General features: G+C 39.9%; 1 protein-coding gene across 5 annotated transcripts in view; it reads right to left on the reverse strand.

Annotated features, from left to right (window-relative positions):
• The window catches only part of gbf1 (golgi brefeldin A resistant guanine nucleotide exchange factor 1), a 94,896-nt gene that overhangs the window by 27,346 nt on the left and 51,649 nt on the right, over nucleotides 1-15,901 (reverse strand). For 3 of the 5 annotated variants that reach the window (XM_067609285.1, XM_067609284.1, XM_067609282.1), the window contains 8 exons: nucleotides 10,037-10,155; nucleotides 8,452-8,560; nucleotides 7,818-7,878; nucleotides 5,099-5,153; nucleotides 4,519-4,599; nucleotides 1,525-1,660; nucleotides 339-568; nucleotides 29-197 (listed from right to left, as the gene is read on the reverse strand). In XM_067609285.1, the coding sequence (XP_067465386.1) occupies nucleotides 29-197; nucleotides 339-568; nucleotides 1,525-1,660; nucleotides 4,519-4,599; nucleotides 5,099-5,153; nucleotides 7,818-7,878; nucleotides 8,452-8,560; nucleotides 10,037-10,155 (960 nt within the window). The remainder of the gene's footprint in view (nucleotides 1-28; nucleotides 198-338; nucleotides 569-1,524; nucleotides 1,661-4,518; nucleotides 4,600-5,098; nucleotides 5,154-7,817; nucleotides 7,879-8,451; nucleotides 8,561-10,036; nucleotides 10,156-15,901) is intronic. The other 2 variants (XM_067609287.1, XM_067609286.1) reach the window with 1 other exon arrangement.

The following is a 15,901-nucleotide window of genomic DNA, read 5'->3' on the forward strand; positions in this document are numbered from 1 at the left end:
GTGGTTTAAACATCGTCTGTATCCTTACCGTCTCTTTGTGTGGACTGTGTGAAACGGACTCCTCTGGGGTTGACATAGTCCATGTCGTGAACAGAGGTGCTGTCTGACTGTTCTGTGATGGAGTCTTTGTCCTCCAGAACCTCAGGTATGGACTCCACTGAGGCTGACTGAGCTGGTTCAACCTGTCTTCCCTCAGGCTGGATACAAATGGAAAGAGAGAACATAAATCATTGGTGATCGTGAAAGTTAACGTCATTTACTATTACAATTTACAATTTCATTTAGCAGAAAGTTAACATCATATATCAGTTTGACAGAAATCAGGCCTACAGTCCTACCTGTGCATCTGGAGAGCCAGACTCAGAACAGGTGAGTGTGGTAGCTGTGCTTGGCGTGGTTGCAGATGAGCTACACTGTTCCAGGTCAGAAAGGTCTTCCTTGGAGGTGGCCTTGGAACAGGTGTCCAGGCCGCTGTCTGTAGTTGTAGGGCTGGAGATGGACGAGCCAGCACTGTCTGAAGCTGGTAAGGTAGAGGTGGATGAGCCCTGCTCAATGAACGGGACACCACCTAACCAGAAAGAGATATAGTCAAACAATGGTATGATGTGATAATGATGGAATGATGCCGTCAGACAGCCACATGCACCTTCTCCATCATAATTAACAGCCATACTGTATGTAAGTTCTACCACAGATTCTTTAATCTGATGGTCATATACAGACAGGTGACAAATTAAAGGAAAGACCGGTACAGGTCTGAATGCTTGACCCCTACAGTGAGGTTATGCTGTGGGGGGCATTTTGCTGGCATGGTAAATGGTAAATGGTAAATAGACTGTACTTGTATAGCGCCTTTCTAGTCTTCCAACCACTCAAAGCGCTTTTACACGACAAATCACATTCACACGCCATATGGGTACAGGGGCTACCATGCAAGGTCCCATCAGAGGAAACTAAGCATTCACACACATTCATACACTGATGGCACACCATCAGGAGCAATTTAGGGTTAAGTATCTTGCCCAAGGACACATCAGCATGTGGACTGGAGGAGCTGGGAATCGAACCGCCGATCTTCCAATTAGTGGACGACCCAGTCTACCTACTGAGCCACAGCCATTTGGGTCCACTTGTCCCCTTTGAGGGAAGTGTCACTGCAAAATGATGGGAGTGGTCTCTTCCAGGATGACAATGCCCCCATAGGGCACAATGGGGTCACTGAATTTGAGTATGAAAATGATGTGAATCATACGCTATGGCCTTTGCAGTCACCAGATCTCAACCCGATGTGTTAGACAGCGGTCTCCACCACCATCATCAAAACATCAAATGAGGGAATACCTTTTTGAAGAATGGTGTTCATTCCTCCAGTAGAGTTCAGAGACTTGTAGAATCAATGCCAAGGCGCATTGAAGCTGTTCTGGCAGCACATGGTGGCCCAGCACCTTACTGAGACACTTCATGTTGTTTTTTCCTTTAATTTGTTACCTGTCTCTATATCATGACAGTATGTGTGTGTCTTACCAGATAAGTTGTTGCTGAGGGTGGTTGGATCCATCTGACCAGAGGGACTTCGGACCATGTGGCGAGGTGGCCTTGGCGAGCGTTTCTGCTTCTTCCATTTAGATGACTCACTCATTCCTCCAGCACGCATCTTCAACTGGAGGAGACAGAGGTGATCAATGAGTGAGGCCTGTCTAAAGACACTGTACTGCTAGGCACCAACACAAGAAGAAGCTCACAGCACCAGCCAACCAGTCACTTTGCTTGGCATTGGTTGACTCTAAAGCTCACCTGTGGGATCCGCTTTGGTGGAATCCATTCTGTTTTTAAATTAATCAGCTGTGCAATTTCTTTCTTAGGGTTAGGGTTTTTTTGTTTATCTTAGAATGATCATTCATTACTGAATTAGGCCATGATCAGAAACGAAGTTTTATTACTGCCAGTAACAAAGTGTAAGCAAAGTGTGTGAGAGTGAAATCACACTTGTTGCATGCAGTACAACAATTTTTAAGTTACCTAAGTGTTGGTATAGCTGTGCTTAAACATGAAAGAGATGAGGATCCTATTCTGAAATGAAGGTTTATGTATCATATATTAACACTGTCAAGCTTGTGCAACATGCTTTGGTAATACTATACTTAATTATGGTCATGCAAATAAAGCTAATTTAAATATTTGAAATAAACATGCCCCTGTCATAATATTGAACTCAATAAACATAACTGATGGAAAAAAAGGCCCTGACTGAGGGAAAAAAGGCAAGGGTTGCTTAAGAGGCAGGCATTTTGGACTTTTAAATTGGGCACTCTAAGCCAGAGAGGGTTCAATCAGGAACTAGACTTGAAGCCATTTCTGGAGTGTCAACAAAAATTTGTCCACAAAAATCTGTGGTTTAGTTTTTGTTTTGTTTTTTTTTAAAAAATATGAATTTTAGTAAAATACTGCATGTAATACCATACATTGACTTCAAAGACATTTAATTATACTGTGTTTTACAAAATGAGATTCAAACCGTATTAAATTTGCTTGTGTTGAAAAATGATGATGCAACATTGTTAGATAACATAACATTGTTCATGATAAAATGTTATATTTTGTATTTTGAGGAGTTGGTTGTAAATTTCTGTATCCACTAAAAGTAAACTGTATTTTGGAAAATCTATTCTAAAAAGATGATGGTAATGTTTTTTTATACATACTACCTATCGTAATCTATCACTTGCATGACTGACTGATGGATTGTATATATGGAAACCAGAAACAACCTTAGACACCCTCCTGATGAAGGAGAGATAGCTGAATGAAGCATGTTGTAGTAGAGAAGAACTGTGCGACATTTTTTAATTTAGATGGAGTTGCATTAAAGCTCATACTGGTCTGCACCATACTGTGTGTGTGTTCTAGATGGACATAAAAAAACGACTCAAAAACCTGGTTTGGTTATAAGAGTAACCCCAATTCTCTGAGAACTGAGTGAGGTATCTCACTATGGGAAAATACCGAGCGAGGTTGGAAAGAGAACATCTTATTTGATCATGGCCTAAAACAAACACAGTTTCATCTGTGGATTAGAGAACTCCTTCCTAAGGCAATGTAAAGAAAAAAGAAACAGCACAGTCATGCACATAAATACTGTACACTATGAAGAATCATGTGTGTGTGCGTGTTTTTATTTATTCAAACCATTTCAGGATTCAGGCATCCTTTTAATAACAGTTTTGTGACCTTATCCGACTTTTTTTCTTTAAAAGAAAATGAGCTATCCTGCAACAGCTGATGAAGAATGTGGGTGGCATGATATACAGCAGCATGAGGGTGTAAACAAAAAAATGAAATAATTTTTAAAAATCCAATAATAATAAAAACATTATGCAAGCATTCACAAGCACAGACATGTCATAGTGAACTATGATGTGATAACAATCCAAATTCATCTACATCAGTTGCTTTGTTCACTATGCATGGCAATTTAAGTTCCTCTTTCTGCCTAAGTGCTGAATAAAGAGGTGGGAGGTTAGTGAGGTCTTAAAAGGGACAGGGGAAAGGTTACTGGGAGACATCTCCAGTCTAAATACTTGAAGTCATCTTCCTTACCTGCACTCGTTTGTTTTTCCACAAGATATTGTAAGCCTCAGAAGAGAAGGGGAGCGGGCAGGTGCCCGTGATTAGTGATGGGTACATGTCAGCAGTGGGAGGAACACACAACACTCTCAGGCATATACATATTTGCATGATAGGAAGGGCAGGGTATCCAAACAGGGTACAGAGTTTGGAGGCACAAGACACAGCCACTATAGGCTCTAACCACTAGAGAATGAACAGCCAGTTAATGAGCAGGCAGTGTGAGTGGACGGGCAGGCAGACCATGCAAAAAAACAAGTGCTGGAAAAACTGTCTCCAGCTCAGTGTTAAGGTCACACATATATACTACATATATTACAGCAATATGAAAGCCATTCAACAAAACAGTAAAACAGGAGAAGTTTCAGTCAGGGTATATTCATACAGTATGTGGCTTGTTTTCTTTGCTATGAAACATTGTAGACATGTTCAAAGAAAGGGTTTCAGTTCAAAGTAATAAAATACAAGCTAATTCCAGCCTAGCCCAGTTTGAGAATGTCTCTTCCACTGCCTGGGGGACAGTCCCAGAATCTTCCAATTTACATACTGTGCTGCATTGGGCAGAGATTTTCTCACATTGCAACTATATTTCCTAAGCGATGTGTTACCATGAATTGCTTGTTAAATTATATCATAAAAAATGGAGAAGCTGTCGACTGTGACAATCGGCTTTTTCCCCAAGTGCGTTGATGAATATGAGTATACATCTCTGCTCTCTTTTCCTGAGGGAATCAAAACGGGCACATTTGGTTGTTTTGAGGTTGTCACTTGAAAACCAATAGTGTTTACTGGCAACCCAGTGCACCCCCATGCACTCCCACCAAGAAGCCATGCTAACCCTGCCTATGTCAGTGCACTATCCCAGTGGACCAGTGGCGTGGGCCAGTTAAGTACCCTCTCTAGGCCATTCTGACTTGTGTCTCTATGCTGCTCTGCACAAATAAGATCCTGAGAGTCCAGGATACAGGATGGGGTCTGTGGGAAGGAAAACAGGCAGACACACAAAGATGGGCAACTCAAAACAAAAACCAAATATTCCAAAAAGCAACACTGAACTGAAAGAGCAAAAATGAGATTAGAGAGCGCTGCACTGTTATGAACAGGTGACAGGACCAAGACAACCACAAATAAGGGTCTATAATGTTTATCCAGACTTTAAGTCCTTAATAATACTGTTTAATGAATCAAGGCCATTTTACCTATCATGTTGAGAAGTAAATAGAGTATTAAAAATGACAATAGACAGGAACAGTGTGGCTGATCTTGGTATTTAGGACATGTTCACATTTCTCATTCAGTTAAGTGATGCCATTATGTCATTAACTGTATTTCACGGCCACAGACAGAGCGTTCAGACAGAAACCTGAAAACAGCACAATGACAATGAGAAAAACCAAGACAGCAAAAAAAGAGGGAAAAGAGCACATTTACAGCGAGCAGATCCAATAATCATTCAACATCTCAGTCCTGTTACCTTCTTCATGTTGGCACCCACATAACTCTTGGCCTCCTCTTTGAACTGGGGTAGTCTGCAAGAAATAAATTAAAAAAAAAAACACAATTTAGTCAAGTCTTCTGGAAAACAATCCTCTGACATACATCTATCCCAATGTTGCAGACAATCATCCAGGCATCATCCTTATAGGTACTGAAAACTTGCTTCTATATTGTTTCTTCCTTCATTTTCTCATCTTTATTTATTATCTTTAATTTGTTGGTTCAGATGCTAAGTTTTAACCACTGGGCACTGTCCACCACTGTCACAGAGCAAAAAAAAAAGTTCAAGCACGGTCCAAACATGAATATCTGAGATCTTATTCCATGTTAGAAGAGAAAAAAAAATGTGTGCAGCTGATAAACACTAGTGCAAGAGGTTGCGCAGCAGCTTTGTTGTTGGGGTTTTATGAAGCTCAGCTCAACAAGTTTCTGAAACTGGATTTGTTACTCTCACCTTGTACTATTACAACTGTAGCTTGGGGTGCATGTGTATTGCTAAACAGCTTGTTGGCACTGATAAATAACCTCAAACACCATGAATACAGTACAAACACGGTGAAATGCAGAGCTTGTCTTGTCATTGACTGGGCTGATCAAGTTGTTCTGTGTAAATGAAGCTGGTCTAAGTGCTGAGGTGTAGCCTAAAGATGCTCCATCAGCAATTAGCACAAACAATCTCTTTATTTGGTTTCTTGTTGGTTTAAATGAGGACGTTGTATTTTCATCCACCACACTACTGAGTGATCAGATCTCACTCCCTTCTTAATGCATTTTTGGTACATTTGTTCCTGAACACCTGCAACTAGATTAAATTAAAATTTTATAGTTATACAGATGATGCAACAGTTTATAGTTTGAACAGATTGTTTTACCCAGTTCTTTCATTTATTTCTGATAAATGTTTTTCCTTGGGATAACATACTCATATTAAAGTATAGTATAATACAGAACTGTATTGTTGTGAGCAAGTCATTGGGGTTATCTTGCAGTCTAATTTTTTTTTTTTTCAAAAAAGCCTGTGTTACGATGTGTGGTTTTCAAATGTCTTCTTTTGTCTGACCAGAACTCCAAAACCCATGATATTTAGTTTACTGTCATGAGAGACCAAGCAAACCAAAAGGTTTTTACATTTGAGAAGATGGAACCGGTAGATTTTTTAAATTTTTGTTTAAAAATGTAGTGAAACATTTAACAGATTATGTATAGGATACCCCTACCTCTGCTGCTATTATGTGTGTACCACTAGGTTTCTGTGGACTTTTAGGCTTTGCTGGAAAATGAGATGTCACCACCAATCACACGCACACAAACAAAAAAAGGGAGAGACGGCAGCCCCTCTCCTGACATTAACACGTTCAGAGAGTGTTGTCTTGCGAGCACGATTATTGGATGATCTGTGGGTCCAACAGATTAACATGCCTAATACTTTCAGCAGGCAATCTAAGACTCTTTCTGAGGAGCTGAAGAGAGCTGCTGCTCATTATTCTCTGATGGGGGGTGGGGGCTGCAGCCCAGACCCACTCACATCTCTATTATCCAGGGTCTGTAGACAAGTGGGGGGCAGGGGGTTGAACATGATCAAAATGAGGTGTGTGTGTGTGTGCGTGTGTGTGTGCGTGTGTGTGAGAGAGAGCGAGCAGTATCAGAAGTATGTACTAAAACGCCCACACTAAATTTATATCTTCTGTTTATGGACAGGGATGCTGCTGTTTACGACTGTGGCTGCCATGCTTTTCTATTTCCATGTTTGCACAGTAAAATCTGGTTAGAGGATCTGATAACAAGGTGCAATGCAAGAGTCCTGCCAATAAATAAAAACAGCCAGAGAATGCTTGGAGGGAGTGTCACCGAATGGCAACTTGTGACAAATCCTGCATCAAATAGTCTTGGTGGAGATTTGTGCGCTTTCAGAGAGGAGGTGAATCACACCATAACTTTTTTTGAGCTGTGTTTGTTCTCCAAGTTAGCTCCTTCACATTCAGATGAGCAGACAAGCTTTTTTGTAGCTGATTTTCCTGATTGCTCCTGTCTGGGATCGCTGGCAATGCTAATTCTGTATGTGTACCTGTGTGCATGTGTGTGTGTGTGTATTTATGGGGCTGGGAGCTTTGCTGTTGAAGCTGAGACCAGCTTCATCTATATGCAGATCATACAGTGTGTAGCTCAATTGGCTCATCCCCTTGTCTGTGACTGAATGTGACTGGCACTCTGATGCATCTGCACAGGGGGGGTTGTGTAGAGGGGGATGATGGGGAAAGAAGAGCTCTTATGTTAAATGCCATGCAAAGGAGAAATCATGTTATGGCATTAGTGAATCAGTGGCCCATTGACCTTGTGCACAGTGCAAAATGAAATTCATGAGCTTTAGGGGAATAATGAGGCCTGGGAGACAGATATATGCTGAAAACCTCAAATCTATAATCCAGAGGTGATGGGAGAGTGCAGCAGCAGTCGGGCCTTCTCTTCTTCTGTGGTGAAACAACTTCAGATTTGGGGTTTGGAACTACTCTGCTCTTGGACTTGGAAGCAGCATTCATACTTAAATTCTAGTGCTACAAAAAGTGTTTTTATTAACTAACAATACAGTCCCTAAAAGTATGATATTTGATTATATCAGTGTTATACTGAGTCCTAAACACTTGAGGTCTACCTTATCACTTCATTTATCTTCATTCATCACTGTCCCATTCATTTACCTGGAGAACAGTAGCTGCACCATATCAACCAGTGTATGTTCAGCTGATTTCCTGAGGAGCTCTGCACACACAAAAGAACAACAGACATTAGAACCAAACAGTATGTAATAGAGAAGTAAGATACAGTAGATAGAAGAATGAGAGTCAGAAAGACATTGAGTCAAGCTTCAGCAAGGAGTTTAAATGAAGGCCCCTTAAAATGAAGCAATACTTGTGATCTTTCATCACAGGTTCCAAAGGTTAAGCATTACCCGAGAGCTTTCCCTCTGAGGTTGTTTAATATGAATAATATAGGAGCAAAACTATTAAGTATTTTACAATACAATGGACATGGTTATAGAAAAGTCTGAAAACATAACATCTTGTCACAGAACATATTTTTGATTGTATTCTTATTCCATTAGTCATCTCATGTCCTTCCAGATTTCTCTTGTGGCCCATTTGAAGGTCCTAACCCACAGGTTGGGTCCAAAAGCTGTGAGCATGCACATACAACCATAGGAGTTGCTTAAAGATTTTACAGCATTTGAGTTGTGATTATAACTAAAGTGACATCGTTTAAAATCAGTTTGAATCTTCCTAGAGATGACTATTATATCAGAAAAAGTACAAATGAGTATTTGATGTGACTAACCACTTAGGCGCATCTCGAAGCAGATACGGAAGCAGGACTGCATGATCTCACAAACAGACTCATTGGTCAGATGGGCTCCAACTGGTGTCAGCAGCAGAGTCCTCAGGACCTGAAACAGCACAATACCACTGTATTAAAGTTCACAGTCTCAACAATCAAGCTCATCTTACAAGTCTCCGAGATGACGAAAGCAAAAATATTTAATTACTGGAATTGTCAAGTAAAGTCATACTAATACTCTGATGATATGTTGAAAAACACAGAGCTCCAGGGATTTTGTTAAAGATAAGATATTGTAATCAGAAATAATGCTGTTTGTGTGCATTTATTTGAACATGTGTTTACTGTTGTGCATAGGAAAAAGTGAGCTGGTACGGTTTGGTACTAGGTAGCACTAACAGACCTCATTAAATTAAAGAGTGCGTGTTACCTCTGATGCATTATATGAGAGGATATATTTGATTTTCTTATGGCAAAACAGAGGTAGCACTGTGTTAAGTATGTTGACTTTAGATTTGGATTTTAATTTTATTTTGTCTTAATATTTGTTAAAAATATTGATGTTTAATAATGTTAAATGAAAGAATGGTGGTACCTGCCAGTTCAAATCTAATGGGATTTATTTACAGACTGGTTAGTGTAAGATGCTGGTCTGACTCGTTTTTACAGATATTTCAGAACAAAATGTTAAACAATATCACAATATGCATTATATTACCAAAAGGCAGAAAAATATGGAGATATTATGTTTTAGCCATCTCGTTCAGTAGTGGTGTAACGGATCATAGTTGATCTGTGATACGTATGGATCGCCCCCCCACGGTTCGACACGCATGTGAACCGCGGATTAATTGCAAAAATACAAAGTAAACAAACTGCTGTAAGTACAAGTCATGGACATACAGCGCGTCGCTAACTGGGATTTTGAAGAGCAACGACCAAACCAACATTTAACGGGTCCGAAGTGACATCTGTAGGTATGTTTACCTGCTGTTTAATGTGCTGCAGCTGAGCAGCTAATTGGCTATCCAGCTGCTAACTGACGTTAGCGGTGCACTTTTCCCCAGTGCATATTTGTTTGGCGGCTTGTTCAACAAACTAAGCTGCAGGACAAGACGTGTGTTCATGTTTGTAAGTTATCAAGTTTTGATGATGTGGACGCAGGCTTTTGTTTCATTCACTACCATGTTTAAAAGAGGAAGGTATCAGGCCTCATATAGCAATTTAATTTAACAATTGAGCATATTTTAAGATTTTATTTAAACACTGGACGCCTTGAATGTTGTTTTCATTTAAGACCATGGGCAAAAGTTCCTGCTCTAAGTGTTTTACAGACTACCTGGAAAGCAAAGTTCTTACCACATGTTCATTTTTGAGGCTTCAGAAACTACATTCAATTACTATGAACTTGAAATTAGACTTCTGTCACACAGACTCAACAAAACTTAACAATAAGCTTCACATGAGAGTTGCTGTACTGTACTGGATTCACTTGTATGGGGATTGAGACAACATGGACCTTATTTGTCATGTCTATCAGGTCAGAGCAAGATCATTGTAGTTACTGCTAGTAAACATATCGTACCTGTAGAATTTTCATAAGGACCACTTCATCACTGGCAGGGTCTGTTCCCACGAATCTGGCATGTGTGACTGCGTCTGCCATGTTCTCAATGGCCTCAGCTGCTGCTTCATGGTTGGCATCTGCAAATGGACAAGCAATACGACATGTTTCCAAAGGCTGACTCAACACAGACTCAGAAAATACAATCACTAAAACCAACATGATTTGTTTTTGAAGCCATGTTATCGCTGGAGTCATTTTTACAGTTGACATTATACATATGGAAAATCTGACAAATGATTTTGCACTCAAAGTCCAATCATTTCATGTTTATGATTACCATGCAGCTGAGTCACAGTGAATGTGGAATACATTCAGTGGCCACTTTAAGACCTGTAATGCAATCCAACACAACAGCTCAGCCATAAAGTCTACCTTTATAAAACTTATTATGTTCAGTTTTTCAACTGTTATGTTCATTCAACTGTATGTTTATTATTGATGTCATACTTACAATGTGGTGATGCACTGGACAGCATTACACTGACTGCTGTTTGGAATGTTTTTGTCCTCACAATTTACATACAGGGCAGAATATTATAAACACTCAATATAGTGCAATCCAATACAACACCACCACTAACTACTAATAACACCACTCTGACCTCCTCAACAAAAAATGAACATTAGAAGCTTCATATAGGTAGAATTTAGAGATGAAATGCTTTGTCGATTAGTCAGTTGATTGACAGTAAATGGACTGTACTTATATAGTGCCTTTCTAGTCTTCCGACCACTCAAAGCGCTTTTACACACATTCATACACTGAATGGGTACAGGGGCTACCATGCAAGGTCCCAACCTGCCCATCAGAGGAAATCTAACCATTCACACACATTCACACACTGACCCACTCTACCTCCTGAGCCACAGCCGCCCCGAATGAAATTAGTGACCACTTTGGTAATTGTTTTGTAATTTTTTAAGCAAAAATGGTATAAATTCACTGGTTCCAGCTTCTTAAATGTGACTATTTTCTTAGATGATAGACCTAATATCTTTGGGTTTTACAATAGGTCAAAAATAACACATTTGAAAGATGTCACCCAGGTTAATCTATGACAATAATTGTTATTTGCAGCCCTATATCAATTTATGACACAGCTCAGGTGCCAAATAAAGCAGCCGCTGAGTGCACGTTGACATGTAAATGTTAAGTAAAGAGAACAAGTCTGACCCTTCTGCTTATAGCCTACACAGGAATTCATTATACACTATAAATACTCCATCCTACAGTCATTTTTCCATGAATGACTCGCAGAAAGCAGACTATATATATGTTCTATAGGAACATTACTCTACAGGCACTACTGTATGTTGACATGAGAGTAAAGAGAGCATATGTAGTAGCTGGTTAATATCTGCAGCTGCCATGTCTGCTACTTCAGAGAGGACACACAGCAGGGTGGCAGGACTGTGTTGGGGACTATTTCTTGAATCCCTGTAGCTTGGAAAACGTTTGAATGAAACAGGAAACCATATATTAGTAGGATACTCATTTCTACCATCCAATGTCAGTGAGGAGGGGTAGAGCTGTACTAGCTTTACCTGTCGTGCATGTGGTGGAAACCAACCCCCCGAGTGTCTAAATTCAATTTCTGAACAGATTTTGCACTTAAGGCAGTTAAAACCATTGTGTGTCAGATATGACATCAAACAAATGAGAATGCATCACCATGCCAGTGATAATGTAAATCTAGGCTGAATGAGACATAATATTTAAGAAGTGGGGGGTAATGATTGTGTGGACTCAGCCAAGAACACAGCTCTAACAGCTCAGCACATAAACAAAACTACACAAATGTGGTGTGGTCCATCCACATTGTCCTTCAAACCCTGGGATCTAATGACCAGATGTGGCCTTTTGTTGGAGGAAGGCTGGGACAAATTGGCTGTCAGAGCAACAGGAGCCAGTGTTTTTGAAACCCGAGCGGCTGGCCAGCAATCTGCCTGGAGCCAGCCTGTTTTCCTTTCCCATCGCCTTTAGGAGCAGCAATTCATTAACTAATAAGCACAGGGGGAAAGAGAGGGGAGCGGAAGGACGGAGGGAGAGACAGAGAAAGGGAGGCGTAGATGAGGATTTTCCAAGTAGTGCAACAATGCAGCCTGTCAACATGAAGCTTCTGATATCTGGAAAGGATGGGTTGCTCAGGGTTTACGGTGAACCTCTCTGTTTGAGCATGTGATTACTAGTAGACATTAGACGAATGAGGTGACTTCTTAGGAACCTCCCCACTTAGCAAATGTTTAGGACACTTCAGTAATTGCCTGCTGTTATAAAGAACTGGAGGGCAGAGCATCAGGGAGAAGTTGGTTAATGGCTGAGAACCGGTCTGTGTGTGTGGCTGCTGAGGCCGAGCAATGCCGACATCCCTCCAGAGGCGAGGGCGACAACAAGCATGGAAGTTGTGCTGAAAACATCCAACGTCCAGACGCAGAAACTAGAGCCACAGGGGGATCCAGCAGAATGTCAGAAGTGATATAAAACACTAATCCTTCTCTTGGCACACAGTCTATACAAGCACTGTCCAAAGGAGGGGTGGGTGGGGGGCATTGTTAAAATAACACTGAGGAAAGGAGAGGCTCAGTGTGTGTGTGTGTGTGTGTGTGTGTGTGTGCGCCTGAGGGCATGTGGGCAAAGTCAATAGGGGGTTGAACCAGCTGCCACATAAAGCAGTTTAAGTATATCAAACTCCGGTCACAAAAATCAAAGACGTGGCGTGAGTGAGAGCAGGCAGAGAGGGCAGAGTGGCTGGTTTTAGGAGAGCAACACACAAAAAGCTCTCAGGCTGCACTCTGCATAAGAGCCAATACATCTTTAGAAACCAAACAAAGGGACTGCTGCTTTTTCCATGCTCAGAGAAGAAAATGAGTTTGTTCACCTGTTCATCTTCTGAATAGCACAAGATCACCTTTCAGCCAGGCTGCTCTGCTGCCAACTTTAGCTACACAGTCAGAGTGCATGGAATGCATATATTTATAGGATTTTGTTTTCTTGATGGTAAGCGGTGGTGTTTTTGCACCTCAATGTTTTGGTTTTGGTTCCCCAAAACAAATCCAGGAAAAAGATGGCACTGAAGTTACAAAAAAGCATAAATACTCATCGTATGTCTTTTTGGTGAATTTTATTTTCAACTAATAACCAAATTAAAAGAAAATGTAAGTACAAATCTCTGAATATAAAACCACAATTAGAACTAGAACATGTATATATATATATACACATATATATATATATATATATATACACATATATATATATATATATATATATATATATATATATATATATATATATATATATATAGTTTGTGTGGATGTTCTCACAGGTACAACTGTTTTCCTGTTGACTGCATGAGGTGTCCTGTAAATAGGAAGCCCACTACTGTCATATACTCTCTGGTGAAGACTTGACACTGAAGCACTTCAGCAGCTTTGTCCATTAGTTGAAAATAAAATCCACCAACATGATTAAGACATGAGGTGATTTTTTTGCTTTTTCTTAACCATCGGAGTGCAACCTTTTTCATGAACTGTAGTTCTTTTTTCCAATTAGTGTAGTAGTAGTGAACCTGTTTCCCCTCATGATCTGTGAATTTCTGATGTTTATTGTGATTTCTTTTTTCTTGGGCTCGAGATGGCGCTCTTTTCTTTGTTGAGCAACATTTAATAATGCTGCTCATGTTAATTATGCAGTTCTTCCTTTTATTACAACAGCCACTTTTTCTATGAATAACAATTTATTCAACCCTAAAATCATACGCAGGCTACAGCTGTACTCTAAGCTCATCCATTCTGGTAGTGGCTGCAGCTTAAGCCTCAGCTGAGCCTCGCTCTGAGCCCTATGAGGGCAAGTGACCATGAGGCCACTAGCAGCACAGTGAGGCCTTTGCTGACTGCTGGGCAACAGAAGAAACAGAGGAAGAGCAGAGGAGGAACAGGGGAGGAGAGATGAGCAGTGGGAAAAGAGAGGATAGAGAAGCGATTTGGGTGTCTGTCAGCACTGGGGCTTAGTTTAGTGCTCCCTCCATGCCAGTAGACCTCAGGCCACAGATTGAGAGGAATTACCTCACACTAAATGAAAAGGGTTAGCAAAGTAAGTGTGTGTGAGAGGTGATTTCCTTTCCCTTTCTCTTGGGCCCTAGACAAGCAAAATGGTGGTGGGGGACATGCTGGACGGACAAGGGGGGAAATGTTCTGGGTGACACACTGAAGGGGAGGATCATATTCAACACAACACCCAGGATAAAGAGGGGCTGTTTTATGACAGCAGATGAAGAGAGAGGGATAATAACTGAACTGACCCAGGGCATCAACACACTCTCCTTTGCTGAAAGCTTACAAGATATCAAACAATTTCATGTATAATTAAGCAAGTTAGCATGTTTAAAGTATCATGTACAATTACAACATCATCCGTCTTACTTACAGGAATAACTCTAATGCATAGTATTTTGTTATTAACACAGCCATGAGAAGTGTTCATCAGTGACTTTGTTAAATTTTGTATTTCCTCCCAGCCAGGAGATGGCAGTGCTTGACAAGACCAGTGTTGTTGTACATTCTGCCCATTTACCGCTGATATGTGCCCGATTCTCTTGTTTCTAATGTGGTCGATTTTATTTACTCTAACTTCAGTGATGACTTAAGCTGAAAGGATATTTGATGTGAGTGTAATGCTGAATTTAATCAGTTAAGTCCTCAAATGCTCCTTCAGAGATGAGAAAATTGGTTAATCAAATGTTTTGATTAACTCTTATTATTATTGAAAGAAAAGTATATAACTGAGAACTATTAGCTTTTAACTAGAATTGCAGGGACTCATACAAACCTTGGTGTGTTTTTAAAAGTATCATATTTCTAATGTATGAATTATGTTTTTCCTTTAGTGGCCTGAACGGCTGTTACATTATTTAGTCGACTTGGCAGTATACAGTATATAACTGGGCACTAGCACTGTAAAGTCAATACATATACAGTAGGATAGGGTGTATGGATCTAGGTTTTTAGAGTTTTTATTACATTTGCATCATTTGCTTTGTGATTTATATGACTTTGCTGCTGGAACATTGCACTTTTTTCATTGCAAATGATTAATTATCAACCAAATATATCCATCAATCAATATATCTACTTTATCTATCTATCTACCTATTCTATCTATTTATTTATCCATCTACATATCTACGTGTAAATTAGGAAATTGAAAATATATATTTTACAGAATAGAATCTGTCAAACAAGAAAAATACCCAAATACAACTGTCAAGGACAAACTTTCAGACAGAATAATGCAGTACCCACTTTTAGCTGTACTGTATATATTTAACACATAAAAAATCTGTATGACATTCAACAAGAACAAAAATGTAGAATTCACTTAAATAAAACAGAAGCCAAAACATTAAATTAAGAAAAATCCCTTTTTAAAAAACATGGATATTTCGTATAATACAGATAACTTAAAATCATTTCTTGGTACAGCGAAACTCTCTGTGAAAATCTAATTCTTATACACAGTCACTCTACACTTTCATGAGAAAATATGTCTTAAGTCTCCTCCGGGAGATTTTAACACATTCTTCAGATCAAGTTACAATACTCTTTGAACACGCATTCAGTATCGCCAGCTCAAGCCACCCTGCCCCCACTACCAGAGAAAAAAATGGATGCATGGCAAAGTTAAACAAGAGAAGAGAAGAGGTGAGTGTGTTAACAGGCTGCTGGAGACTTTTCTCTGTTTGAGGAATAAAAGTCAAACTGAGATGCAGTAGGGTTAATAAAGTTGTCCAACCAGTCGTGTTTCCTCATCTTTATTGCGAGTGG

Source organism: Thunnus thynnus, chromosome 14 (assembly GCF_963924715.1).
Source record: "Thunnus thynnus chromosome 14, fThuThy2.1, whole genome shotgun sequence".
NCBI classification, from domain to species: Eukaryota; Metazoa; Chordata; class Actinopteri; order Scombriformes; family Scombridae; genus Thunnus; species Thunnus thynnus.